This window comes from Rattus norvegicus, chromosome 5, assembly GCF_021556685.1.
Source record: "Rattus norvegicus strain SHRSP/BbbUtx chromosome 5, alternate assembly SHRSP_T2T, whole genome shotgun sequence".
Classification (NCBI taxonomy): domain Eukaryota; kingdom Metazoa; phylum Chordata; class Mammalia; order Rodentia; family Muridae; genus Rattus; species Rattus norvegicus.
The window spans coordinates 119,464,207-119,490,604 of record NC_141538.1 but is presented as its reverse complement, the minus strand read 5'-3'; the positions used below and the strand labels follow the sequence as shown (position 1 = coordinate 119,490,604).

Sequence of the window (26,398 nt, the reverse complement as noted above, 5' to 3'; positions counted from 1 at the left end):
TAAATAATCATGTTTAAACAATGCTGTTAAAAAACTTTTAAGTATTTGAGGAGATTCATTGTGAAATTCTCTTAAGACGATTTTAGGATGAATTTTAAATTGAGTGTGTAGCAGTTTGCACCCACCTTTTAGAAAACAGATATGTTTATATGCATGTATATTATGCATACAAGTCAAGAGAGAATAGTTCTTGACCTGCGTCTACTACCCTCATCACCAGCTTTATTCATAGAGATGTGTAACTGAAATTAATGTGCACCTGCACAAGAATTATGTTTATTCCAAGTTAGCATGTTGAGACTTACCTGTTCCTTAAAAACTGGAACCTACAGTTTTGTTCGTCTTGTTTGACTATTTATAAAGTACGTAAAGGCACAGTTTGGATTGTAACAGTATCCTGTTAACTAACAGTTAGCCTGATAAAGTGCTTCTGCTTTAATGAAGCCAAAAACATTTCCTGGATACCTGATAATATTAGGAAATAACTCTGTCACTTAAGAGCCTGGTGAAGTATCACTTCCCGGGGTTTGGGTCACCGAATTGTTTCCTGCATGTAGGCAGAAATGTTCATGAAGTTAGATTTTTCTTTGTAACTACCCAGTTCAGGTATCCAATTAAAAAGTACTACACCAGAAATGAGTTAATCTTTAAATGTTTAAAAAGAAATGAATCTTGATAAAAATTGATAGTCTTAAAAAAATAGGGATTTAAAGAGAAAGTTTTAAGATTTGCTATCATTTGAAAAATGTACATAATTTAGAAATTATATGATGAATCATAAAATATAGATGATAGTCTTTAAAAAGCTGTTTCTACCATAGTGTATATAAATCTATTATGAAAAAATAAAATTTATTTTAAAAGTAGACACAGTATGTATACATGGCAGCACTCACAGTTAAAAGACATAAATAAATATAAATGCAGCATTTAAACAACAGCATCAGTTAGTTCTGGCACATTCTGTACTATATTTACATTACCATAGTAACTATATAGCTGCTTCCTGTGGCTATTACAGTGAGCTAATGTGTCAAGAGTTCTCACTGTTACTGGTGGTGTAGTGTCCGTAAGGCTACCAGTCAACCAGAGGATCAGTAGTTGAGGCTGGGGAGAGAGTAAAAATCAGTGTGGGTTGCTGGTTCTGGGAGTTGTAACCTGTGTTGTCCAAGAGTCAGCTCCATGTGTAATTTGGACTCTTAGCTGACCTAAACTTTCCCTTCTTTTCCCCTTTCAGAAACACACAACCAGCGAGGAAGACCGATTTGCATAGCCCCCGATGATTATGACAGTGAGAGTGGGAGCATGATAAGCCAGACCGTTGCCATGGCAATTGCAGGAACATCTGTCCCTCAGCTCACAAGACCTGGCAGTTTTCTCCTCACATCAACGGTAAAATGAACCTCATAAAAAAATCGGGGTTACAGGGCTGGGATTTAGCTCAATGGTAGAGCGCTTGCCTAGCAAGCGCAAGGCCCTGGGTTCGGTCCCCAGCTCCGAAAAAGAGAAAAAAAAAATTGGGGTTTTGTTTTGTTTTTCTAGACTATCAGATATATACAAAGTGGTCCATTGCTGAGGCTGATGTAGTAACTGGTGCAGAGGTATTCTGAGCTCTGCGAAAACAATAATTAATTTTTCCAGAATATTATGTGCCATGTATGAAGTTGTTTGAAAATTGTTATCTGTGAGGCATACAGGATGCAGCCCTGTGTTTTGTCATTCAGAACTTTATAAAGTACCTTATTTTATGTAGTTCTTTTCCTTCATTTTTACAACCCACTTTATTAGCTGTAAGAAAGACTGTCATTAATGAGTATTCTTTCAGTTGCGTGCCTTTGAAGTTAAGCAGGTACCCTGTGAAGATCTCCCAGAGCAAGGTGTGTGTGTGTGGGGGGGGGGGGGGTATGGAGGTAGGAGGAAGACAAACCATCATGGAGCCAGTGTCCACTCTAAAAAGCTTCAAGTTACTTCTTTCAGAAAGTGCAGTAAAATATAAGGGCATTGCCGTGTTTGCCAGTTTTTTAACAGCTTTATATGTTTCAAGTAGACTGTACAGTTTAATGGTTTTAGTTCATTCTAACGCTGTGCAGCTTTCTCCACACAGTAACTTTGGTAACATTTCTGTCTTCCCAAAAAGATCCTGTATCTTCGATCCTGTATTTCTAGCAAGCCCAGAAAAACAATGGCTAACCCACCTTCCCTCCTGTACTTATGTGTCCTGTCCATTTCCTGTCAAACTGTGTGCTGCGTTACCTGTGGTCCCTTCCTGTCACTCGCCAGGCATGGTTTTAAGATGTCTCCATTCGTTTAGCAGCATATCTCTCTGGTTCTTTTCTTATTTAAAGTACCAAATAATATGACATTCTGATGATAGACCTGCATTTTGTTTCTCTGTGTTTAGTTGGTCAACGTTTAGATACTCCTGCTTTTCACTCGGCTATGAGGAATAATAAATGCCGTAGTGAGTACTTGAGTGTAAGTCTTTCTGTATCGCTCTTGGGTAGAAACCTTGGAGTGGATTTGCTGGGCATCTCTGCAGTCCAGTCAACATTTTGAGAAGCTAAGCCCTTCTTAAACGTCTTGAGCATCCCAGTAAATTCTCATTGTCACACCCTCTTTCTTTGGAGAAAGGGCTGTTCACATCCTTTCTTGTTATGGAATTTGAAGAGTTCTTCATATATACAGATAGATACATGATGTGAGAGTTCTTCCCTTTTCTGTGGATTATCTTTTCTGTTCATGATGATAGTGTCTAAAATGCAACATTTGGGGTTATTTTGTTTGTAGAAAATTCCTAAAATTGGTGCTGTTCTTAATCTTTTATCATAACTATCCATCTACCCAGCTGCCTTTCAAAGGCTGAGCCGTGTACTTACTGTAAAGTCTATCTATGATGTTTTCAGGTGACAGACCTACCTGTCCTTTCCCAAGTATGAGTTCTTATTCCTAAAATTCAGAAATAGTATAGGTTAAAATTATTTGTAGACAAATCATTAGAGTACTAGAAAGTCCAAAACAGTTTTTGTGGGACACTAAAAAAGCTGAATTCTTTTCAAAGGTGTGAATTAGATTGTTTCAGCCAGGTGTATCAAAATACAAAAATTAGTAATTTTGATGAGTTCCAGTTAATTGATTTTTCTTCTGTAGTATGCTTTTGGTGAAAATCCCATGTAGAAAAATGTGTAAAGTGCACTACAGAGTCTAGCCCTAAGCCAAGCCTCATGGCCCATGTGTGTAGTCCCAGCAGTCAGTTGGGACCTAGAATCAGGCGTTTGAAGGTTAGCTTGCTCCCTGTTGTTTGTTTCCCACGAGTGGTCATTCTGACTAGTCTCCAGTCCTCAGCATCTGTAGGAAAGGTGTCAACATTTCTCTGTTAGTGTTCTGTGCTAACGAGCCTGTCCCAGCCCCACAGCAGGTGGCTTACAACCTCCTGTCACTCAGTTTAAGGGCATAAGGGCGTGTGCTTGGTATGTAGACCAGACTGGACTTGAACTCACAGAGCTGCCTGCCCCTGCCTCCTGAGTATAGAGATTAAGGGCATCAGCCACCACTAAATATCTCGTTTTCGTTAATTATTACAACAGCCATGACATTTGTGCTCTTAAGTAACTGTGCCTGTAATCTTCCTCTGAATGTTCTTTCCAGGCTGTAGATCAAAGCTAAGCTAGCAGTGACCTGGGCCAGTTTCCTCTTCCCTTCTGTTCTCCTCATGTGCTTGTTTCTAAGATTAGATTCCTGGAGTTTTGAAAATGTCTCTCCCTCTGTACCTGCATTGAGGAAGTCTTAGGGGTTTTTTTGTCATTAGATATATTTCTTCTCATGGCTATAAGACTGTTCAGCTTTCCTGTTTCTCTTATGCTCTTTTTTATAAATTATAGTCTAGTCAAAATTTATTCAAATTTCATGACAAATAAAATTGTTGTAAATGTTTAGTATGATCTTCCTCAGTGTCTGTCCCATGTGTAGTCAATGTAAGTGGTTTGTTTCTGGGGCTAACATTTTTTTTAATATTATCTCATCAGCAGTTTTGAATGTTTGGACATGTTCATTCATTCATGCCTGTAATCTCAGCACTAAGAAGGCTGAGGCAGGAGGACTGCAAGTTTGAGGTCAACAACAGAGTGAGACCTTGTCCCAAAGATGTCAAGAAGGTTTGAGGTGTGTGGCTGGTTGGCAGGACTCAGGTTTCTGTTGCTCATCCCTTCTGCTGACTGTCCTGGCAGTCGCTGTCTACCATGCCCCCGATGCCCCTTTCTTTCTTCTGTTAGCCGATTGGACAGTCTTTTTCTACTTTCAGAGAAATATTTAATTCAGTAATTCCTATCATTTCTTCCTTGATGTGTGTTTCAGGCCTGTCAGGTTGTTATAGTTGCTTTAGTTAACTGTTCCTTTTTGTACATAGAATTTTTATTATTCCGCTCAAAATGTCTATAACGTTCCCAGTGATCTTTAGAGAGATTTCTGGATGTTGAAGAATGAGAGCTTTTACATTTCTAGCTGTAAAGATTTCTGGTTACTCCCTTCTTTCTGCTCATGGCCTGGTCAGGGGGTGTGTGTCTGGATTTCAGTGAAGATGTTACATTTCCCACATCTACGTCTAGGTCAAGTGTATGGTCGAGTTCATAGATACTTCGTGTTCAGATCTGATGACTCTTTTCTTGTTATGGTGTCCTATGTTTGCAGTTGCTTCTGTCTAAATATTCTGGCCTTCACTGGGATTGTCTGTTTACTCTGCTTTCCCTGACAGTTGAGGTTTAGACCTTTTTCCTTGTTACTCTACCGGATTTTTGTTTCTTTGGTAAACTCATAATGAAATATTTAGCAGTTTGAAATTAAAATTATTAATGTATTTGGTGGCTGTGCCTTTGGTTAGCATTAACTATAATTCTTTTTATATTTTTCCTAATGCTTTTATTTTATTTTATTTTATTTTATTTTTGGTCTTTTTTTTTGGAGCTGGGGACCGAACCCAGGGCCTTGTGCTTCCTAGGCAAGCGCTCTACCACTGAGCTAAATCCCCAGCCCCTTCCTAATGCTTTTAAATGTTACCTTTCCTAGTTACATTCTTTCTTGATTTGAAATTTTTTTTTTAATGGAATGACACAAGATAGAAATCCACTATTTTCCCTTGAAGAGGGATCAATTGTCCCAATACCATTTATTAACTGAACCAAGTTGTGTGCTGTTATAGATCATATTTCAAAATGCGTAGGACATTTTTTGTGCTTCCTGTTCTATAGTTTGTCCCTCCACATACACCAAAATCACATTGTCCTAATCACCTGACTTTCTAAAAATTGTGCTTCTCTTTGGAAGAATAAATTTGTCTTCCTTGCTTCCTGTGTCCCACATGGTCCTCACTGATGGTTAAGTGCATCAGAGGCATATATGTGTATGAACTTGTTCTCAGGAGCCACGTTTACTGACTGTGGATCGAAGACGCACTGTTGACTACCAAGGACGTGGGGTGGCTCTGCTTCCTTGCTGTAGTAAGGCATGAGTAGTGTCTGCATTTCTTTGAGAACTGGTGAGAGATAAATGAGTTCTGTCCATTCGATGTTCAGCACTTTGCCTGGGACATAGTACGTATTGTGTTAGCTGCTACCATCATTTCACCCAGACAGGGAAGGAAGATTGTGGAGACTAGTAAAATCATGACCTTAGCAACTGTGTTTAGCTTTCCTGAGTCTTTCCTTACTTACCTCTTTCTTTTTTTAAGGAAGCATTCAAATAACTGTAACCTGTCTTTGCTACTTCGTAGTTTCTTCCTTTTCCCACCCTGTGTCCCCGTTTTACCCCTATCACTAGATGAGGAGAAAGAAGGCTAGAGGGGAGAGAGGTAGAGATCCCTGAATCTAATTTCTTTCCTTTTGTTTCTTCTTTGACCATGGCTACTGTTTTGTTTTAGATCTGGGACAAAGGACTGAGGTGCATATTTTGCATAGGAAAGCAGACCTGGCTTCCAGCTTCTCCCAGCATCCCTCAGTCCCTACCCCACATATGCTGCCCCCAACCCTGAGCTTTTCAGCCCCAGGGCTGAGCTGACCTTCCCCCAGGGTCTCCTACCTGTATAGTCCAGACATTTTTGGTCTCTCCTCCCCTCCCCTCTCTTCTCTCTCTGCACACTTGCCCCTTTCTCTTTCTCCATCCCCCACCCCCACCCCTACCCCCATCCCCCATTTCCCCTTGGTGATTTCCCTGGCTTTGGCCCCTGGGGCTAGTGAACGACCCCCAGTGCAGTTTCCCACAGACTTGCCTTTTATATAATCTAATCTGATTTAAATCGGCTCATTTTAACAGCATAGAAATAACCTATCACTAACAAAACTAAAATTAACTCCCCTGAATGACCAACAACCACCATCCTCTGGGGCCCTCAAATTTATATAATAAATTCCCTCTGAAAAGTTCCCAGAATTCCAAAAGTCACACAGTCGCAGAAATTCTCTGCAGCTGGCAAAAACCATGCTTCTGCTACAGCATGAGACAAATTATGGTCAGTTGCTAAGGACAGTCTGAAGCAGCCTCACATGCCTACGCCTGGGATTAAAACAAGAACATATTCTTACAATATTTCTGTGGTTTTAAAGAAACCAAAACTCCAGATTTGTCACTACAAGTACCTGCTCAGGTAAGGAGTGCAGGCTTCAGTACATAGACTGAGATAGATAATAAATCCTGAGTCAGTGATGCTATCAATAAGTTAATGTGCTTTATTTTTCCTTTACAGTTCATTGCTCTGTCTTGGTACAGATCACAGATTGAAAATACCCTTCAATATATATGCTATAAATAAAGATAGCATTTTTCTACTATATGTATACTATTTTTCTGTTGCTGTGATAAACACACGACCAAAGGCAGTTTAAGGAAGAGCCTATTTTAACATAGAGTTCCATAAAGATACCTTTCTGTGACAGCTGGCAGAGGCATAGCCACAGAAACAGGAAGCCGGGAACTCACATCTCAGCCATCAGTATGCCACAAGAAAGCAAACTGGAAATGGCTGAAGGCTTTTGCTCTCAGAGCCCGCCCCAGCTGATGTATTTCTTCCAGCAAGGCTACACTACCAAAGCATCCTCAGACTGTTCCACCAACAGGGAGCCCAGCGCTCAAATGCCCAACACTACGGAGGACATTCCCATTCGACCACTAGAGCATTCCCCTCTATGCCATCGGTCGTTTGAAAGAAGCAGTGCTCCTCTAACCCATGCCAGCAGTGCTCACTATCAGTTACTTTATTCATACTACACTTAATCTGAGTCAATCGCTCTGCTCCTCCTTTTCATCATCTCTGACGTTCTATGCTATGTTCTTTGGGTTTTAATAGTAAAAGCTTTGCTTTCTCTTGATGCTTTCTCCTAACATGTACTGTTCTCTCTTGGCAGTTCTGCCACATTAAAGCAAGTGTCTACTGCCATTCATAAACTTCTGGCATGCGGGTTCTGTGTGACTGGCTTTCCCATGTGCTATCGAAATCAAATTCTTGATAAGCGACGAGTAGTGTATTTTTAAGAAAATTTTAGTTTTAAGTATTTGTTCATTTGCTTTTAGGCAGAGTCTTGGAGTATAACCAGGCTCCTCCGAAGCTTCATAAGTAGTTCAGACCAGCCTCAGGCATGGAGGTCGGCTCCTTGAGTTCCGATTCTTGGAGTTGCAGGTGTGTGCAAACAAACAGCCAGAGGGTCACTGGCCAGGGGCTCAGGCCATGGTTCTCTGTTTTCAGAGTGGCAGGCAGCACACCGTGACCTTCTCCGCAGAATCAAGCCGGAGCCTTTTGATCTGTCTGCTTTGGGTTCTCAAGAACGCAGATGAAACAGTTCTGCAGAAATGGTTTACAGACCTCTCAGTCCTCCAGCTGAACCGGCTGTTAGATCTGCTTTACCTGTGTGTATCTTGCTTTGAATACAAAGTAAGTAGCCATTACACCCTTGAAACGTTTAAGTAAAATAATGCAGAAAGGAATAAAGAAGTGTCCTCAGTACCTCTTCTGATGTTTCAATTTTAGGGGAAAAAAGTATTTGAAAGAATGAATAGTTTAACCTTTAAGAAATCAAAAGACATGAGAGCCAAGCTTGAAGAAGCCATTCTGGGGAGCATCGGTGCCAGGCAGGAAATGGTACGGCGGAGCCGAGGACAACTTGGTAGGTGCATCTTCTCCTCTCCGTTAGGGCTGAGTCGCTTCCAAGAACTGTGTCCTGTAGTCGTCACTGTTGTAAATCTACCATGACTTTCCAGAAACTCTGTGACTGTAACTGAGTCAGTGTGGTAATTGCTTCCCTGGAGATACTAGGTGGCATTCTGATCCGAGATGATAGGCATGTGTCCTGGTTGGCTCTGCATGGCCACAGTGTGCCCTTGTGTATGTAGCAATAGTATCGAAAATGCTTCCTGCTCCCTTTAAAACCAGACATTTTAGATTCAGAGCACAACTGAGCACAAAGGACAGAGTTATGCGTACCCTCTGTACAGACATGTGCATAGCTTTCTCCATTATCAAGATGTTTAAGAGTAGCACAGTTCTTATTACGGTTAAACCCACAGTCTAGTACAGATCACTAAACAGTCTAACTTGCCTCTTTACTGTTAAATGTTCTAGTCTGCACAGTAAATATATTATATATCAAATGCAAAAATGTTGCTCACAGACTAACATGAGAGGGAGAAAAAATAGTTTTTCCTAGATGAGGTCTGTTTCTAACCCTAGTTGACTTCCATTCATCTTGGCCAAGATACTTAATCTCCCAGCTTCCTTTCCTTAGCTCGTTGTGAATATTTTTAGAATTGAGAAGATAGTATAACTACCTGTCTTATCATCTTTGCGATAATAATGTATATTTGAGCAATTGTAAAAGCTAAAATGACATGCAAACATAAATTTTGATTAAATACTGTAATGTCAGAGGACTAGCTTACTCATCTGTGTAAAGAATATATACTAAACACATAACATGTATGTGTTAGGTGTGAAATGGGTAAAATGTGAATCAGAGATGAGTTTTTATTTTCTACTTTATATATATATATATATATATATATATATATATATATATATATATATTTTTTTTTTTTTTTTTTAAACGGGTCTTGTCTGATAGCCTGACCCTGGGTGGGTGGCCTGGAACTAAATGTGTAAGAACAGGCTGACCTTAACCGTTGGTGCTCCACCACCTCAGTCCTCAAATAGTGGGACTATAGGTTTATATATCGTCACAGATCATTTATTTAAGTAGGTCATATATATTATATGTGTTTAGAATTTAATGAGTAAGACACTCTCTGCCAGGGAAGGAAAAATGGAGCTCAAGCCAATAATCCCAGCATGGCGGTAGCAAGAACTCCCACTGCTAGCATAGGATCTGTTGCCAGTGGGAGAATCGGTTTTTTTAAGGTTGTGTGTTGACTATGCCCCACGGCAGGCTCTACATCCAAGAGTATTTGAGTGACAGAAATTGAGCTCCATGGATTATAAAAGAGAGAAAGAGAATTGAAGCTGGGGACGGGGTGGTAAATATGATCAGAATATAGTTCAGAATAGGGCTGGAGTGTGACTCAGCCCTCGGTGAATGCTCTTGCAGAGGCACTCATGTTAGCTTTACCACCACCTGTAATTTCAGTTCCCAGGGCTCCATGGTCTCAGACATCCATAGTACCTGTCCTTGCGTACACATCCACAGAAACACATATCAACAACAACAACAAAATAATAATGATAATAATAATATCTAGAGAAAATATTCCAAATTTAAAAGTTTAGAAAGGAAAACAAGAGGAAAGCATAGAGATTTGTCTGTCATACATAAAGTGATCTCTGTTTCTTAATACTTTCAAAATTCCTATGTGAACTCTGAACTTTTCCCTTCATTGTTCTTCCATCCTCTCAAACAGTTTTAAGTTTTGCTGTTTGTAGGACTGGACTTTTCATTTCCTAGTTAGAAGCTTGAAGCCTGATTCCATCACATATCTGTGGATTCTCCACCAGCCCTGGTACTTTGTCCACTCAGGATAAATTTCCGGTGCCTGTTAAAAGACTCCCCATGCTATCCAGTGCCTTCAAGCCTAGCCCCTCCCCTCTTCCTTAGATCCAGGAAGAGGCTGCGGCTGCTCCTGTAGAGCATGTGCACAGAGGATTTCTTTTTTAAAAATAGCGTATTCTGTCACGGGTGCTTTGCTTTTCTGTGTGTTTGATGTATGTTTATCTGCATGCTTGTATATGTGCCTATATTCATTGCATGAATGTGTGGAGACCTAAGGTAGATGTGACAATCATCTTCAATCATTCCTACTTATTCTTTGAGGCAAGGCCCTGTAGTTAACCCAAAGTGCTGTGATATGGCCATCTTGCTAGCTGGCTTGTTCTAGAGGTTCCCATCTCTGCCTCCCATGGCTAAAATCACAAGCAGGCTACCTACCACATGTGTGGGGGTTCTGGGATCTGAATTCCTATTGTCTTGTTTACATGGCAAACATTTTATTCATGGAGCCATCCTCCAGTCCCTGTTATGCTTTTTTATCAACATGAATTTATTTGGCCTCAGTATATTCCAGATAGTTTGTTATTACATGCTGAACAAAAGGGACATCACATCTGTCAGCTAACATGGTCTTATGTGAATAAATGCTATAGAGCCTATGAGGTGCTCACATCTGTAATTCTAGCACTTAGACTGAGACAGGGGCATTATGTGAAATTCATGATCAGCTTTGGCTACATAATGTATTCCAGGCCAGCCTGGGCTACAGAGTGAGACATTGTCTCGTTAAAAATTAATAATTAATGTTATGAACTAAAAGGAAAGCAAATACGTAGGCAAGGATTTCTTGGAGAGTGGGGGAAGGTTCCCAAAGAGGTGGTGGATGATTGCTTAACCAGTAGAAGTTGATGAGCAAACCAATCAGATAAAACTCTGAGTGGCCATTGTGAACATCCTAAACCAGGAGCACGTGTGGTGAGACTGTTCAGGCTAGAAAGTGGACTAAACACGTCCCAGTATACTCGTGGGCCTCATAGCACGACCCATGAAGATCCTCTCTTTGCTTATTTGAAAGGATGAGTTTTTTCCCCCAAGATATATCCTATATAGAAAATATTTTCTCCTTAGTTACTGTGAAAACTTTTAAATAAAAATCATTATTGCTCAGTCCTTCCACCTAAACTGAAAGAAATAGCTATTTATAAAATCAAGAATACCCAATATTTCTTGTGTGTTGTCAAATATGTATATTTATGGTCCAACTGAAATACTGTTTTGAAATTGGATTGACAGAGAGAAGCCCATCTGGAAGTGCCTTTGGGAGCCAAGAAAACCTGCGGTGGAGAAAGGATATGACTCACTGGCGTCAGAACACAGAGAAACTTGATAAGTAATATGATTTCTAGTGTGTTAATGGGCTGCCGAGATTTTTAACACAAAGCAATTCATTTTAGGTCTTTATTTTTATTAGGCATTCATATCTTAGAAGATAGGTCTTTATGCTTGATTTTTTAGGTTTTAAATAAAAAACTGAGAAAATAACTTTATATGTTATAGTAAAATATATTGCATATTTAAAAACTGATTTAAAAATAAAGCACTCTCATTTACCCAACTAACCCTTTATGGAACATGCATTGAGCAACTCATTTCAGCATCAAATTGTTTTGTTTTGCTTGCTTTTTCTCTCTTTATTGAGCTATAATTGGCAAGAAATGTATTTATACTATGTAATGTGATTATATATATATATATATATATATATACAGTCTCATAATGATTATAATCAGGTTTCTTAACAGTAACACCATCTTTTGAAAGTTTTGTTTCTAATGTATGATTCCACCTGTCTTATTTAAGCATTAAATTACTATCTGAAAATATCTGTATGAATAGCGAAGAGGAAATTAGATAAAATCTTAGAAAAATGCAGTGCTAAATCCATTGGAAATGTTTGGAATCTAGGAGGAGTGCTCAGCCTGTGAACTCTGCCTCCCGTGCAGCAGTGTAGTAAGCAGAGCGCCACCTAGTGACTGTGGTGACAGCCGTGAAGAAGAGTGCTGCAGGCCTGAAAGACTAAGAAGCAGGCCTGCCTCCGTGGCATTTTGTGGGAGACCGGTGGATATGTCGCCTGGTGTGGAGGCAGAGGCAGGTGGATTCTGAATTAAGGCTAGCATGATCTACATAAAAAGTTCCAGGCCAGTCAGAGCTACACAGTGAGACCCTGTCTCAGAAAGAGAAAGATGTGTATGCTGCTATACAGTCAACAAGATGTAGGGAGACGGAACATTTTAATATATTAAATACTGAATCTTTCCTACTCTTTTGTAAGCTTTCCTTGAAGCAAATAGTTTCAAGGTTTTTGCTTTAATGAATCTTTATGTCTTTTTTTTATTTCTGGCTTTTTGGAAAGATAAGTAAAATTTCTTATGCTATTTTTGTATCAGGTCAAGAGCAGAGATAGAACATGAAGCACTGATTGATGGGAACCTGGCTACTGAAGCAAACCTCATTATCTTAGACACGCTAGAGATCATCGTCCAGGTAAGGGTGGGCAAGAGGCCTAGGTATGGACTCGGCAGCCGGATTGGAAAATCGGTTTGAGCCACACCACGGTACTCAGGTATCAGTGGTTGACAGAGTTCTGAGCAGTTGGTGATTTTCTAGTTATACATTCTACTTTTCACAAGGTTTCCAATGTTTATTCTTTGAGGATGCTTATAAAATCTACATGGTTGTCATTCCAGGCCTTGTCTCGTGTTTCGAACAAGCACTGTGTTTATAATGGGGCATCCCACTGGGATATTTAACATGCAGCATAGGATATGCTAGGTTTATTCTGTATCTTGTGTTTCTAACAAGCACTGTGTTTATAATGGGGTATCACTGGGATATATGTAACATGCAGCATAGGGATATGCTAGGTTTATTCTGTATCTTCTACAGCAGTTCAGGTTTTAATGTAATGACCCTACTTGATAATTTACATATCTGTAAACTGCTTTATCAGTCACTTTCTAGACAGTAGTACCCTGTTAGTGACACTTAGGAAGTGTTTCCAGCAATGTCCTAAGCACTTCACAAGTATTAACCTTCGTGGTCTTCATAAGAAAGAGGCTATCGAAATGGTTGCTGTCCTTGCTCTCATACGTAACGTAGTTAGCCACAGAGATGTTTCAGAGTGTCCCATGATCACCCAGGAAGAAAGTAGCAGAGCCAGGCTGTGGACTCATTACCAGGATGCTCCAAGTGATTTAGTAAATAAGTCTTTCACCTGTTCCTGGCAATCCCTTCTGCTGCTGTCACTCTCCCAGTCTTAACTCAATGCTATTATAGCTCTGCCTAATTCACACATTCTCTGTGTGTCTGTTCTGTTCTCTTCCTTAAGGCTAGTCTTATATTTTCTTGGCTGCTATCCTGATTGAAAGTTTCAATAATGAAACCTTCAGTATTTCTTGGAACTAGAGATATGGCTCAGGGTTAGGAGTCCTTGGTGTGTAATTGTGAAGACCACAGACCAGACTCTAGCACTTACATAGCAAAGCCTGGCTGCTCACATGTGCCTGTCACCCAGCTCCAGAGGACATGAAGACTATGGTCGTCACTGCAGCTTGCTAGGTTTCCACCTAGCCAGGAAGATACAAGCCCAAGCTTCAGAGAGACCCAGCCTCAAAGAAATAGTCAGAGCAGGGTAGAAGACATTCAACACCTTCTTCCAGCTGCATATACATACACGTACAACATGTAGACATATACATAAACATACAACATGTAGACATATACATACACATATAATATGTAGACAAACACACAAGATGACAAATACTAAGTAGTTTTTAAAATTCTCTATTTCTTGACTGATTAATGACAAAACTGGAGAATTCTTCAGAGTTTAAAAGGCTTTCTATTTTGATGATCTATTGGTTGGACTAGGTCTAAACTACTAGAAAAAAAGTAGTATAGGGGCTGGAGAGATGGCTCAGTGGTTAAGAGCACCCGACTGCTCTTCCAGAGGTCATGAGTTCAATTCCCAGCAACCACATGGTGGCTCACAACCATCTGTAAAGAGATCCAATGCCCTCTTATGGTGTGTCTGAAGACAGCTACAGTGTACTTATATATAATAAATGAATAAATCTTTTTTTTAAAAAGTAGTATAAATATTTTTATTAATTTATTCATTTCAAATGGGTGGTATAGATTGTCTGAGATTATGTCAGGCACTTGCTCCGGCTTCTCTCCTCAGCCCTCTACATTTCACTGGGCACAAGAGCCACGTGTTTCTAAGGGCAGGCCTGGGGAGGAACTTGTCTTTAGTTCATGCTTCCTTTTAGATTAGTGCCATATCCCCAGACAAAAGCCAGGACTCCTTTTCTTAAAGGAGGGAAGAGAAAAACTTATTTTTGATACATAACAAATGTTACCTGCCATGGGCACTTCTGCAAGTGCTTCAAGTCAGATGTTCAAGTTTATGTCCAAGTTTCCTAGAACGTACTTCCTGTTTTCCTGCCACCATGACCCTGCTCCTTTTCCCACACCCAGCCTAAATTCTCTCCAGCCTTTTCAGTCCCCTTTTCTCCCATCCAAATACTGCTCAGTGTCTAATCTTGAAGTTCTTCTAGTTTTTACCATTTTCCTGCCTTGTAAATGTTTGGATTTTCATATTATAGACGCATGTCTCTTTACACGTTTGTCTGTAAATTGCAGACTGTCTCTGTAACAGAATCCAAAGAGAGCATTCTGGGTGGTGTGCTGAAAGTGCTGCTGCAGAGCATGGCCTGCAACCAAAGCGCAGTGTATCTGCAGCACTGCTTTGCCACACAGAGGGCCCTGGTCTCAAAGGTGAGTGAGTTACTTTGTACCTGCTCTTATGTGACCTCACTTTCTTCTTTAGCGCTGTCCACGGTCATTCGCCAACACTAACTGGTCAGTATGTTTTAAATTAATTCTAAACACTTATATCCTTGGTCCTCTGACTTTCATCCTATCTTCAGAACTTGTATTGATCTGATTTATTGATAATCAGATTCCTGTCTAAAATCATTTTGTTTTGAAAAGAGCCTGACATCAGTTGCTGACTGAGTGCAGGCTGTCCTCCTTTTTTCCCCTGTTCCCCTGGGTTTTGTGGTACTGGAAATTAAGTCTCGGTCCTTGGACATGCGATGCAAGCAATCTTGACGGGGCTCTAGCTTGCACCCATGTATTTTTCTCTTCGACTCATTTATTCAGAATTAAATGTATAGGCCGTTCTGCCCTTGCTGTGTAAAGGTGCGCTCTGCTATACCAGTTATTTCCTGTTTATTGTCCCCTCCCACTTCCACCCCTAAAACATGTGTGTTTGCTTGTTTATGTTGTGCTCTTCTTCTCTTCTTCATGTGCATGACTGAAGCCACAATAGTAGATAATGTTACTGGGCCTACCACATGGAAAAATACAACTTGCCCAGGGTCACACTGCTGCCTAACAACTGACATCACCAGTATTTCAGCCCACACCCACCTCCCACCTCCCACCTCCCACCTTCCACCTCCCCGCCTCCATCTAGCTGTGATCTGCACTGTTGACCTTAACTAATATTGTCTCTTAACCATTCGTTTTAATTTCTGGGCTAACCTATCAGATTTCAAAGTCAGACTATATTGACATATATCTTTCTGGGTTTTACAGTTTCCTGAGCTCTTGTTTGAGGAAGAGACAGAGCAGTGTGCAGATCTCTGCCTCCGGCTTCTCCGACATTGCAGCAGCAGCATCAGTACAATCCGGTCACATGCTAGTGCCTCCCTTTACCTCCTCATGAGGCAGAACTTTGAGATCGGGAATGTAAGTGTCTGCCATGAAAATGGTCAGGGTTCATAATGAAATACAGCTTCAATAGACAGGTATTAAAACCTTAGAGTGTCTTCATTTCCCATCCTGTGGGTTTCTTACGAAAGCGTGTGCATGCATGGGTGCAGCATATGTGTGGTGTGTGTTGGGTAATACAGACTCATACCACTCTATTCCTGTTGGGGGCCAGGTTCTTGTAGCCTAAAACAAAAGATTCTAGTTGCATGAAAAATTACACCTAGTTTTTTGAAGTCCCTGACATTTGACTACACATGGAATTTCTTGAAACTTGTTCTTGGTAGCATTTTCTGTTATTCTGAGAAATGATTTTTTTTCCTGTTCAGGGGGGAAAAAAGATAATTTATAGATTAGCATTTATAGATTAGCATCTCTGACTAAAAACAGGTAATTAAAAACTGGCAGGGATGCTAGCTTTGTTCTTCACTACCACCTTCTCAGTCCCCACTACACAGTGTAAAGTATTTACTCCCTTGAATTCTTGAATTTTATTACTCACACTGCGGGAACCACTGGCATATTTTAAAGGAATGAGTGATAGGCATTTAGTATTTTAGTACTACACACAAGATGGAGTGCAGGCCTAAAGATAGTCAGGTGATTAGCAGGAAGTTATTGCTGAGACTCAGGGACGAATGGGGTGGCTGTTGCTGGAAGTAGTGGTGTTAGGAGTGAGACCCTGACAGTGTGGAGGCAGCAGGCACTGGAGTAGGTTCACCCTGTGAAGAAAGGGCAAGCATGGGCGACCTGAGAAAGTCAAGAGGAAAGAGGAACATTGGATCTACTGATTTCAGGTTACCCATGCAACCTCCGATGGAACTATTGAGTAAAGCAGCGTGGCCGTGCGCGCTACGGAGGACATGATGTGAAGACAAGCAAGTATACATGTTAGTTAGAGGGAAGGCATCGCTGAAGCTACTTAGTGCCTGCCAAGTGTGAAGAGATTTTTAACAAACATATAGGGAACATTGGTGATTTAGACTCTTTTGCTCTTGTTGGATCAAAACCCTGGCAGAACAGGTTCAAGGTTCAGTTCATCACAGCAGGGAAGTCAAGGCTGCCAAGGCCGGAAGCAGCTGGCCGTGCTGTTCAGGAACTAGACTAACCTAAATGAAAATTTGTGCTCCCACACCAGTGCAATCAAGAGAATCTTTCTTAGAAGTTAAGATTAATCAATACAATCCCTCACAGATACGCCTGAAGGCTCATCTCCTATGTGATTCTAGAACTTATCAATTTAACACTAACCATCACAATAGATATCAGAGCAATAAAGAAGATAGGAAAGAAGTAGATTAAATTAGTCTTTATAAGTGATCTGGGAGTTTAGCTCAGTGTCAGGAGCACTTGCCTTCCCGTACTGAGGTGCTAAGCTCAGCCCCAGGTACTACAGCATACTAAGAATGAGAGCGCTGGGTGTTTACACAGAGAATGTAAAGCAGCAGCTTCCAGAGAAGACTGGCTTCATAATTGGGAATAATGGAACAGCAATGAATTTAGACTGTGAGAGAAGAAGATAAGCTGTAAACTCTCAAAACATCACTGTAAAAGAGTCTGCTATACTGTTCTTCATGTCTTAGGGAACTTTCGTCATGGCAAGGCTCGTAGGCTAGAGTTAAATACTCCACTTGGACTATGGATCGGGAGATCAGAACATAGCTCGGTGGTGGAGTAGAGAATTGCCATACTTGATGCCCTAAGCTGAAGAGTTTTATGATATCAGTATGTATGGTTTCTTTATCAAAGACTGTAGGTGTGTCCATAGGTCTGTGGTTTATGTCTGGGTGTTCATTTCACTTCCACTTCTCAGTGTACCTTTTAATGCTATTATCTTACTGTTTTATTATGATAGCTTGGCAGTACATTTGAAGTCGTGGATGGTGACATCTCCAACAGTTCTTTTATCCTTAGGTGTGTTTTAGCTATCCTGGATTTATTGTGTTTCCATATAAAGCTGAAATTGTCCTTTCAGATTTCTGTTGAGGAAATGATGTTGGAATTTTGTTGGTGATGCCTTTTTTGTTTTGATGTTTTTAGGTTCATTTGGCTGAGTTTATCAATCTTGCTGATTTCCTCCAAGAACCAACCCTTTATTTTGTTAATTCTTTGTGTATGTTTTATTGATTTCAGCCTGAATTTGATTATTTCTTGCCATCTCCTTTTGGGTGTAATTTCTTCTAGAACTTTTGTTAAGTTGCTGAGAGGATATTTTCCATTTTTTTTAGGTAGGCACCTAGTGCTGTGGACTTGCCTCAGAATTGCCCTTCATGTGTCTCCTAAGTTTGGATGTGTTGGACTTCCATTTGCACTCAGTTCTGAAAAGGGCTCCTTTTCTTCCTTGACCCGTTGTTCATTCAGTAGTGAGTTGTTCAGCTTCTGGGAATTTGTAAGCTTTCTGATGTTCCCATTGTTGGTGATGCTTTAACCTGCAATGGGTGGATAGACTGCACTGCCTTTCAGTTTTCTTTTTATGCATTGAGGCTTCCTTTGTGGCCAAGTATGTGGTCAGTTTTGGAGGTGCTAAGAATGTATATTCTTTTGTGTTTAGGTGAAATGATCTATAAATATCTAGTAGATCTTTTTGGTTTAGGCAAAGTTTAGAACAGAGGCTGAAGGAACACCCATTCAGAGCCTGCCCCACATGTGGCCCATACATATACAGCCACCAAACTAGATAAGATGGATGAAGCAAAGAAGTGCAGGCCGACAGGAACCGGATGTAGATCTCTCTTAACAGACACAGCCAGGATACAGCAAATACATAGGCGAATGCCATCATTAAACCACTGAACTGAGAACAGGACTCAGTTCAGAGAAGGAATCAGAGAAAGGACTGAAAGATCTGAAGGGGCTTGAGACTCCATACGAACAACAATGCCAACCAACCAGAGCTTCCAGGGACTAAGCCCCTACCCAAAGACTGTACATGGACTGACCCTGGACTCTGACCTCATAGGTAGCAATGAATAGCCTAGTAAGGGCACCAGTGGAAGGGGAAGCCCTTGGTCCTGCCAAGACTGGATGCCCAGTGAATGGGATTCTTGTGGGGAGGGCGGTAATGGGGGGAGGATGGGGAAGGAAACACCCATATAGAGGGGGAGGGGCTAGGGGGATGTTGGCCTGGAACCCGGGAAAGGGAATAACATATGAAATGTAAATAAGAAAACCCAATTTAATAAAGATGGGGGGAAAAAAAGATGTCAGCTCCAGCCTTTCTGTGTTTAGTTTTAATCTGGATGCTCAGTCAGTTGGTGAGAGTATGGTATTAATGTTCATATGTGAGAATCAATATGTGATTTTTTGCTATAGTTACATTCTTTTATCAACTTGGGTGCCTTTGTGTTTGGTGCATAATTATTTAGAATTGCACTATTTCCTTGGTGCATTTTTCATTTAGTAAGTATTTAATACCATTCCCCATCTGTTCTGATTAATTTTGGTCTAAAGACTATTTTGTCAGATATTAAAATGGCCCCGGATTGTTTCTTGGGTTTGTTTGCTTGAAATATCTTCTCCTGCCCCTGAGATGATGTTTATCCTTTCGTATTAAGATGTATTTCTTGAGGCTGGAGAACTGACTTAGCAATTAAGAGAGCACTGGCTGTTCTTCCAGAGTTCTTGAGTTCAGTTCCCAGCATCCACATGATAATAGCTCATAGCAGCTTACAATTGTAGTGCCCTCTTCTGACATACAGACATACGTGCAGACAGAATACTCACATACATAAATGAATAAATCATTAATTTAAAAATGGTTGTGTTTCTTAGATGTATCAGAAGGATAGATCCTGTTTCATAATGTGATCTGTTAATCAGTGTCTCTTTATTAGGTCATTGAGGCTATTGATATTGGGAGTTATTAATATACAATGTTTATTAATTCCTGTCATTTTGTTGTAGTGGTGAGTCTTTTCCCCCTATTTTGATTTGCTGTTCTAGGGTTATTTATTCCTTGTATTTTCTTGGGTGAAGTTTCTATTGTCTTCTTAGAGCTGGAATGGTAGATAGATATTACTTAAATTTGTTTCATTGTGGATTGTCTTTCTTTCTCCATCTATTGTGACTGAAGGTTTTGTTGGGAATAGTAACCTGGGCTGGCCTCTGGTGTCTCTGGGAGTTTGTAGAACATCTGTCCAGGCCCTTCTGCCTTTTAGAAGACTCCATTGAAAAAAAAAAAACAACAACAACAACAAAAAAAAAAAAACAGGCGTTATTCTAATAGGTCTGCCTGCATATGTTACTTGGTCTTTTTCCCTTGCAGCTTTTAATTTTCTTTCTTTGTTCTGTGTGTTTAGTGTTTTTATGATTATGTATTGTGAGGAATTTAATTTCCAGTCCAGTCTGTTTGGTGTTCTGTGTGCTTCTTGTACTTTAATAGGCACCTCCTTCTTTTAGGGAGGGATATTTTCTTCTATGAATTCATAGAACAGGGGGGCCTATTCTGGGTAGGGTTCCCAGACTCTAATGAAGATATACTGTCCTGCATCTTCCTGGCTGTTATTGGTTGTGCTTTTATGCTGGCATCTGGGTTTGGGCTGATTGTTATTCTGGGTCTTGTTATCTGGTCTTTGTTGGATTTTCCATCCCTTGGTTTCTGTTGTCCTTTCTGGAGGACTTGCAGTATTGGGATCAAAACTATAACCTCATACAAGCTAAGCAAGCACCCAGCATTGAGCCCTTTCCTAGCCCTTTCCTTCTGCAGGGAAACAAAAGCATGTTTTATTTTGACTGTCTTAAATATTGACAATCTCCCTCTCACAGAACTTTGCCAGAGTAAAAATGCAAGTCACAATGTCACTGTCCTCATTGGTGGGTACATCTCAGAATTTCAATGAAGAATTCTTAAGACGCTCTCTAAAAACTATTTTGACATATGCTGAAGAAGATCTAGAATTGAGGGAAACCACATTTCCTGATCAGGTGAGAAATGCTACCGTGTGTGTGTGGTGTGTGTGTGTGTGTGTGTGTGTGTGTGTGTGTGTGTGTGTGTGTGTGCGTGCGCGTTCGTTCACATGTGTGTTCCTGTGCACACATGTGTTTTATACATGTGAAGGCTCAGAGGTCAAAGTTGGTTGTCACTTTCGCACCCTCTCTCCCTGAACCTGGAGTTCCCAGTTTGACTAGGATGCTGACAGTGAGGCCCAAGGATCCTCCTGTCCTTGGCTGGAATTAATATGAAATGCCAACTAGCACACGTGGCCTGTAGGTGCTGAGGACAGACTCGGCCATCTCCACGGCCACCTCCTCTTAAAACAGTTCATCTGGTTGGTTAGTTCTGCTCATTTGTAGCATAGACGGGGGCAGTTCCTGCCTGTTTTTTCAACAGTCACACCAGCTGACTGTTAACCTGAGAGACAGGTCCCTGCTGTGCTCCCGTGATTCTCTGCTGCTGCTCCTCATCCCTGCCCACAGTGCGGTCAACTGAAGAGTGCCCTCCCTTTGCCACACCCACAGAATTGCTGTAACTTGTTGTCAGAGTTCTAGAAGCTTCTCAAAAATAGCTTCCAGACTCATTCAGTTGTTGGGAATGAATGACGGAAAATGTTTATATGTTTCTCTACCGCAGGTCCAAGATCTGGTTTTCAATCTCCACATGATCCTTTCTGACACCGTTAAGATGAAGGAACATCAGGAGGACCCGGAAATGCTGATCGACCTCATGTACAGGTGCCTTCCTGTGACTCACCCACTGTTTGCATTATGGTTAGCGTTCAGTGAGAAGAGGTGTAAAGAAATAGTTACATGACTTTCTAATGCACATGGATCTGTGTGTGGTCCTCTGCTCACACGTGTGTCCGCACCACCTGCATGCCTGGTCTGTAGAAGGCAAAGACTGTGCTTTTCTGAGGCTACGTCTTCTGTCAGTGCTTTTAAACTATTCAGTTTGGCCTGGAGATCAGAACCACCTACCACTGCACCCCCAGAGGACCTTTCCCCCTCATCTGGTCTCTCTCATCCCAGGTCTCTTTCCCCCTCATCAGGTACACTGGGGTAGACATGCATGAGGGCAAAACACCCACACACATGAAGTAAAAGTTAAAAAAATTAACCTTAGCTGCTGCTATGTTGTGCGGTTTGCAGTGCAAGGATCAAAGGTAGAGCCTCGGAACACAGTATGTCTATTGCCAAGAGAGAATTTTTAAAAAACGAATCAGGTGTCCTAGATCTCAGACTTCTTAGAAACACCTCAAGCCCACATTTTAAATATAAAAAACAATCTTAAAAAAGTATATGAATGTTTAATGTAATATGAATTGTCATAATTTCAAATTGTAGTTATGATTAGAGATAGTATTTCTAGGTACAGATTTTGAGAAATTTGTAATTGCCGCTATATCTTGTTAGACACAGAAATGGAACTTGGAGTTTTCTATGTGGCCCTCTCTTTCACAGTTTTGTCCATCATAAGACACACAAATAAAGCAAAAGACACCCAAATAAATAAACTCTTCAAGTAACAATGTATATTTCCCTGTTTTTCCTTACATATTAATAAATATATAAGTATTTGTTACTTATTAATATATAAATGTAGATATGTAGATATATATATTTAAATGTAAATATCATCTTCTTAGCAACCAACCCAAAACGATAGTGTCCCTTTCAGGCACCACAGTGACCTCTTTATGCATACACTATGGCATTTTCCAGCCACTGAAACACTTGTAACAGGCTGATGCACTAGCAGGATCTTGTTTATGTAAGTCTGAGGCACCCTCTGAACTCCCAGTCATTTTGGGAAACTGGCATCTACTGAGAATCATTTCTGTTCTGATTAGAATCGCTAAGGGCTACCAGACATCTCCAGACCTGCGCCTGACCTGGCTGCAGAACATGGCTGGCAAGCACTCTGAACGAAGCAATCATGCGGAGGCCGCTCAGTGCCTGGTGCACTCAGCAGCCCTTGTCGCTGAGTACCTGAGCATGCTGGAAGACCGCAAGTACCTCCCTGTCGGATGTGTGACATTCCAGGTAGGGTCTGCTGTGTGTGAGTGTGCGTGTGTGTGTGTGTGTGAGTGTGCGTGTGCGTGTGTGTGTGTGTGAGATCAAGGTCATGTCCTTTGGTTTTTACTTCAACCTGGTTATGTGGATCCTTCAGTGAGTAAAGAAAGCAGGAAGTAAGGCCAGACCTTGGCAAAGTGAATGGCAGTGCACTCTTAGACTGCACTGTTTGCATGCTGTTCTGAGAATGTAATCAGGGCATGTACACCACCACTGAGTATTAGAGAGAACCTGATATTTAAGTGGGGATTGAAATTAGGGCTTTGATCCTAGGTCCTCTGGAAGAACAGCTACTGTTCTTAATTGCTGAGCCATCTTGATTTTCTTTTCTACAAATGTTTTTAATTGTGTCTGTTCACGATGTGCTTTGGTACAGCAGTGAAGAGCAGAAGACAATTTTTTTTTTACAACTTGCTGTTGGGGGAAGTTTTCTAGCAACAGTGTTGTAATTTTATCATCATCTTAAAATAGAGTGTGCTTTTAGAGATTTCTCCCTTCCTTTGGGTAGATATGCATAGGGCTGACTCCAGGGTCTCTCACAGCTGAGCGTGGGCTCTGCCACTTAAGCTCTACCTTAGCGTCTCTCCTTAACCTTAGTGAATAGTGACATCTAGCTTTCACTTATTTCATACCTCGGAAAGTGATTCATTGCCAATATCTCTTCAATGTTTTTCCCTAGAATATTTCATCTAATGTATTAGAAGAGTCTGCTGTCTCAGATGATGTGGTATCTCCAGATGAGGAAGGCATTTGCTCTGGCAAGTACTTCACTGAGTCAGGACTCGTGGGTTTACTGGAACAAGCGGCTGCTTCCTTCTCTATGGTAGGTGACCTTCTTCACTCTGTCCCACAGTTTCCTGATCCATAAATGACACATATGTCAGTGTTTCTGCCTTGCACCCTTGCCTTTCCTTTGAGAGCAGTTGCTCCAGGTGCCCTTAAGAGCTCTGCTCCCCACTCTGCTGCTGCTGCTGCTGCTCCCACTATGTGTATCCTAGCAATCTGGGGCTTTCCCTGGTGTTTTCACTTACTTGTTTATGAACCAGGGTTAATCTGCAACAGTTATTTTCTTAGTTTACAAAATATTTTCTAAAACCTTTAAATTTTAAAAAAAGAACAGAATAAATTTTCTCTAAGCCTTTAAGCTCTGTCTGAGAAGATTAACACACTTTTACAGTGTTTCAGATGAATTGGAGATAATTTTTCCCTATATGTTGAGCTGTGCTTGTGCAGTGAACCTTCCTGAGTAGGTTTTGGAGGACTGACTCTTGCCTGTCAGAGTACATCCTGCATCCCTTACCTGCCTGCCCTGCTTGTATAACTCAAGTCATTGTTCCCTCCCATCTGTGCGTGAATAATTGAAGCTGAAGCTGCCAAGGGAATCCAGGACAGGGCATTTATAGAAGGAATGTAGCCTTATCTTCCTAACCTTGAGCTTCTATGATAGACTAAGTCCCTGCTTCCTTTGATTTTACTGCTTAGTGTCCCAGCACCAGTTGGGACCATGAAAGTGTGAGAGCAAAGCTTGAGATGGTGCCAGAGCTGCGCTGCTCTCCTAGAGACTCCATTTCTTCTGTAGGCCTTGCCCGCCTGTTCTGCAGCATATTGTAAGTGTGTGGGTTCAGTCTGAGCTCCAGGTTTAGCAGCTTTGTTATTTCATTTACAACTTACTCAGTCTGTTCATGCCTTCCTTTCCTTTTCTTTTTTTTTTCTTTCTCTTTTTTTTAAATTAACTTGAGTATTTCTTATTTACATTTCGAGTGTTATTCCCTTTCCCGGTTTATGGGCCAACATCCCCCTAACCCTTCCCCCTCCCCTTCTTTATTGGTGTTCCCCTCCCCATCCTCCCCCCATTGCCGCCCTCCCCCCAACAATCATGTTCACTGGGGGTTCAGTCTTAGCAGGATCCAGGGCTTCCCCTTATACTGGTGATCTTACTAGGATATTCAATGCTACCTATGAGGTCAGAGTCCAGGGTCAGTCCATGTATAGTCTTTAGGTAGTGGCTTAGTCCCTGGAAGCTCTGGTTGCTTGGCATTGTTGTTCATATGGGGTCTCAAGCCCCTTCGAGCTCTTCCAGTTCTTTCTCTGATTCCTTCAACGGGGGTCCTGTTCTCAGTTCAGTGGTTTGCTGCTGGCATTCGCCTCTGTATTTGCTGTATTCTGGCTGTGTCTCTCAGGAGAGATCTACATCCGGCTCCTGTCGGCCTGCACTTCTTTGCTTCATCCATCTTGTCTAATTGGATGGCTGTATATGTATGGGCCACATGTGGGGCAGACTCTGAATGGGTGTTCCTTCTGTCTCTGTTTTAATCTTTGCCTCTCTATCCCTGCCAAGGGTATTCTTGTTCCCCTTTTAAAGAAGGAGTGAAGCATTCACATTTTGATCATCCGTCTTGAGTTTCATGTGTTCTAGGCATCTAGGGTAATTCAAGCATTTGGGCTAATAGCCACTTATCAATGAGTGCATACCATGTGTGTTTTTCTGTGATTGGGTTACCTCACTCAGGATATTTTCCACTTCCAACCATTTGTCTATGAATTTCATAAAGGCATTGTTTTTGATAACTGAGTAATATTCCATTGTGTAGATATACCACATTTTCTGTATCCATTCCTCTGTTGAAGGGCATCTGGGTTCTTTCCAGCTTCTGGCTATTATAAATAAGGCTGCGATGAACATAGTGGAGCATGTGTCTTTTTTTATATGTTGGGGCATCTTTTGGGTATATGCCCAAGAGAGGTATAGCTGGATCATCAGGAAGTTCAATGTCCAATTTTCTGAGGAACCTCCAGACTGATTTCCAGAATGGTTGTACCAGTCTGCAATCCCACCAACAATGGAGGAGTGTTCCTCTTTCTCCACATCCTCACCAACATGTGCTGTTACCTGAGTTTTTGATCTTAGCCATTCTCACTGGTGTGAGGTGAAATCTCAGGGTTGTTTTGATTTGCATTTCCCTTATGACTAAAGATGTTGAACATTTCTTTAGGTGTTTCTCGGCCATTCGGCATGCCTCAGCTGTGAATTGTTTGTTTAGCTCTGAACCCCATTTTTTAATAGGGTTATTTGTCTCCCTGTGGTCTAACTTCTTGAGTTCTTTGTATATTTTGGATATAAGGCCTCTATCTGTTGTAGGATTGGTAAAGATCTTTCCCCAATCTGTTGGTTGCCGTTTTGTCCTAACCACAGTGTCCTTTGCCTTACAGAAGCTTTGCAGTTTTATGAGATCCCATTTGTCGATTCTTGATCTTAGAGCATAAGCCATTGGTGTTTTGTTCAGGAAATTTTTTCTAGTGCCCATGTGTTTCAGATGCTGCCCTAGTTTTTCTTCTATTAGTTTGAGTGTATCTGGTTTGATGTGGAGGTCCTTGATCCACTTGGACTTAAGCTTTGTACAGGGTGATAAGCATGGATCGATCTGCATTCTTCTACATGTTGACCTCCAGTTGAACCAGCACCATTTGCTGAAAATGCTATCTTTTTTCCATTGGATGGTTTTGACTCCTTTGTCAAAAATCAAGTGCCCATAGGTGTGTGGGTTCATTTCTGGGTCTTCAATTCTGTTCCATTG

The 26,398-nt window shown here is 41.1% G+C and overlaps 1 protein-coding gene across 8 annotated transcripts in view; it reads left to right on the top strand.

Moving 5' to 3' along the window:
* Nucleotides 1–26,398, top strand: part of Dock7 (dedicator of cytokinesis 7) — a 183,874-nt gene that overhangs the window by 135,390 nt on the left and 22,086 nt on the right. For all 8 annotated transcript variants that reach the window (NM_001415886.1, NM_001415885.1, XM_087549058.1 and 5 more), the window contains 11 exon segments: nt 1,238–1,392; nt 7,727–7,912; nt 8,009–8,144; nt 11,268–11,364; nt 12,422–12,518; nt 14,682–14,816; nt 15,642–15,794; nt 20,580–20,738; nt 21,385–21,485; nt 22,601–22,793; nt 23,503–23,646. In NM_001415886.1, coding sequence (NP_001402815.1) covers nt 1,238–1,392; nt 7,727–7,912; nt 8,009–8,144; nt 11,268–11,364; nt 12,422–12,518; nt 14,682–14,816; nt 15,642–15,794; nt 20,580–20,738; nt 21,385–21,485; nt 22,601–22,793; nt 23,503–23,646 — 1,556 coding nt within the window.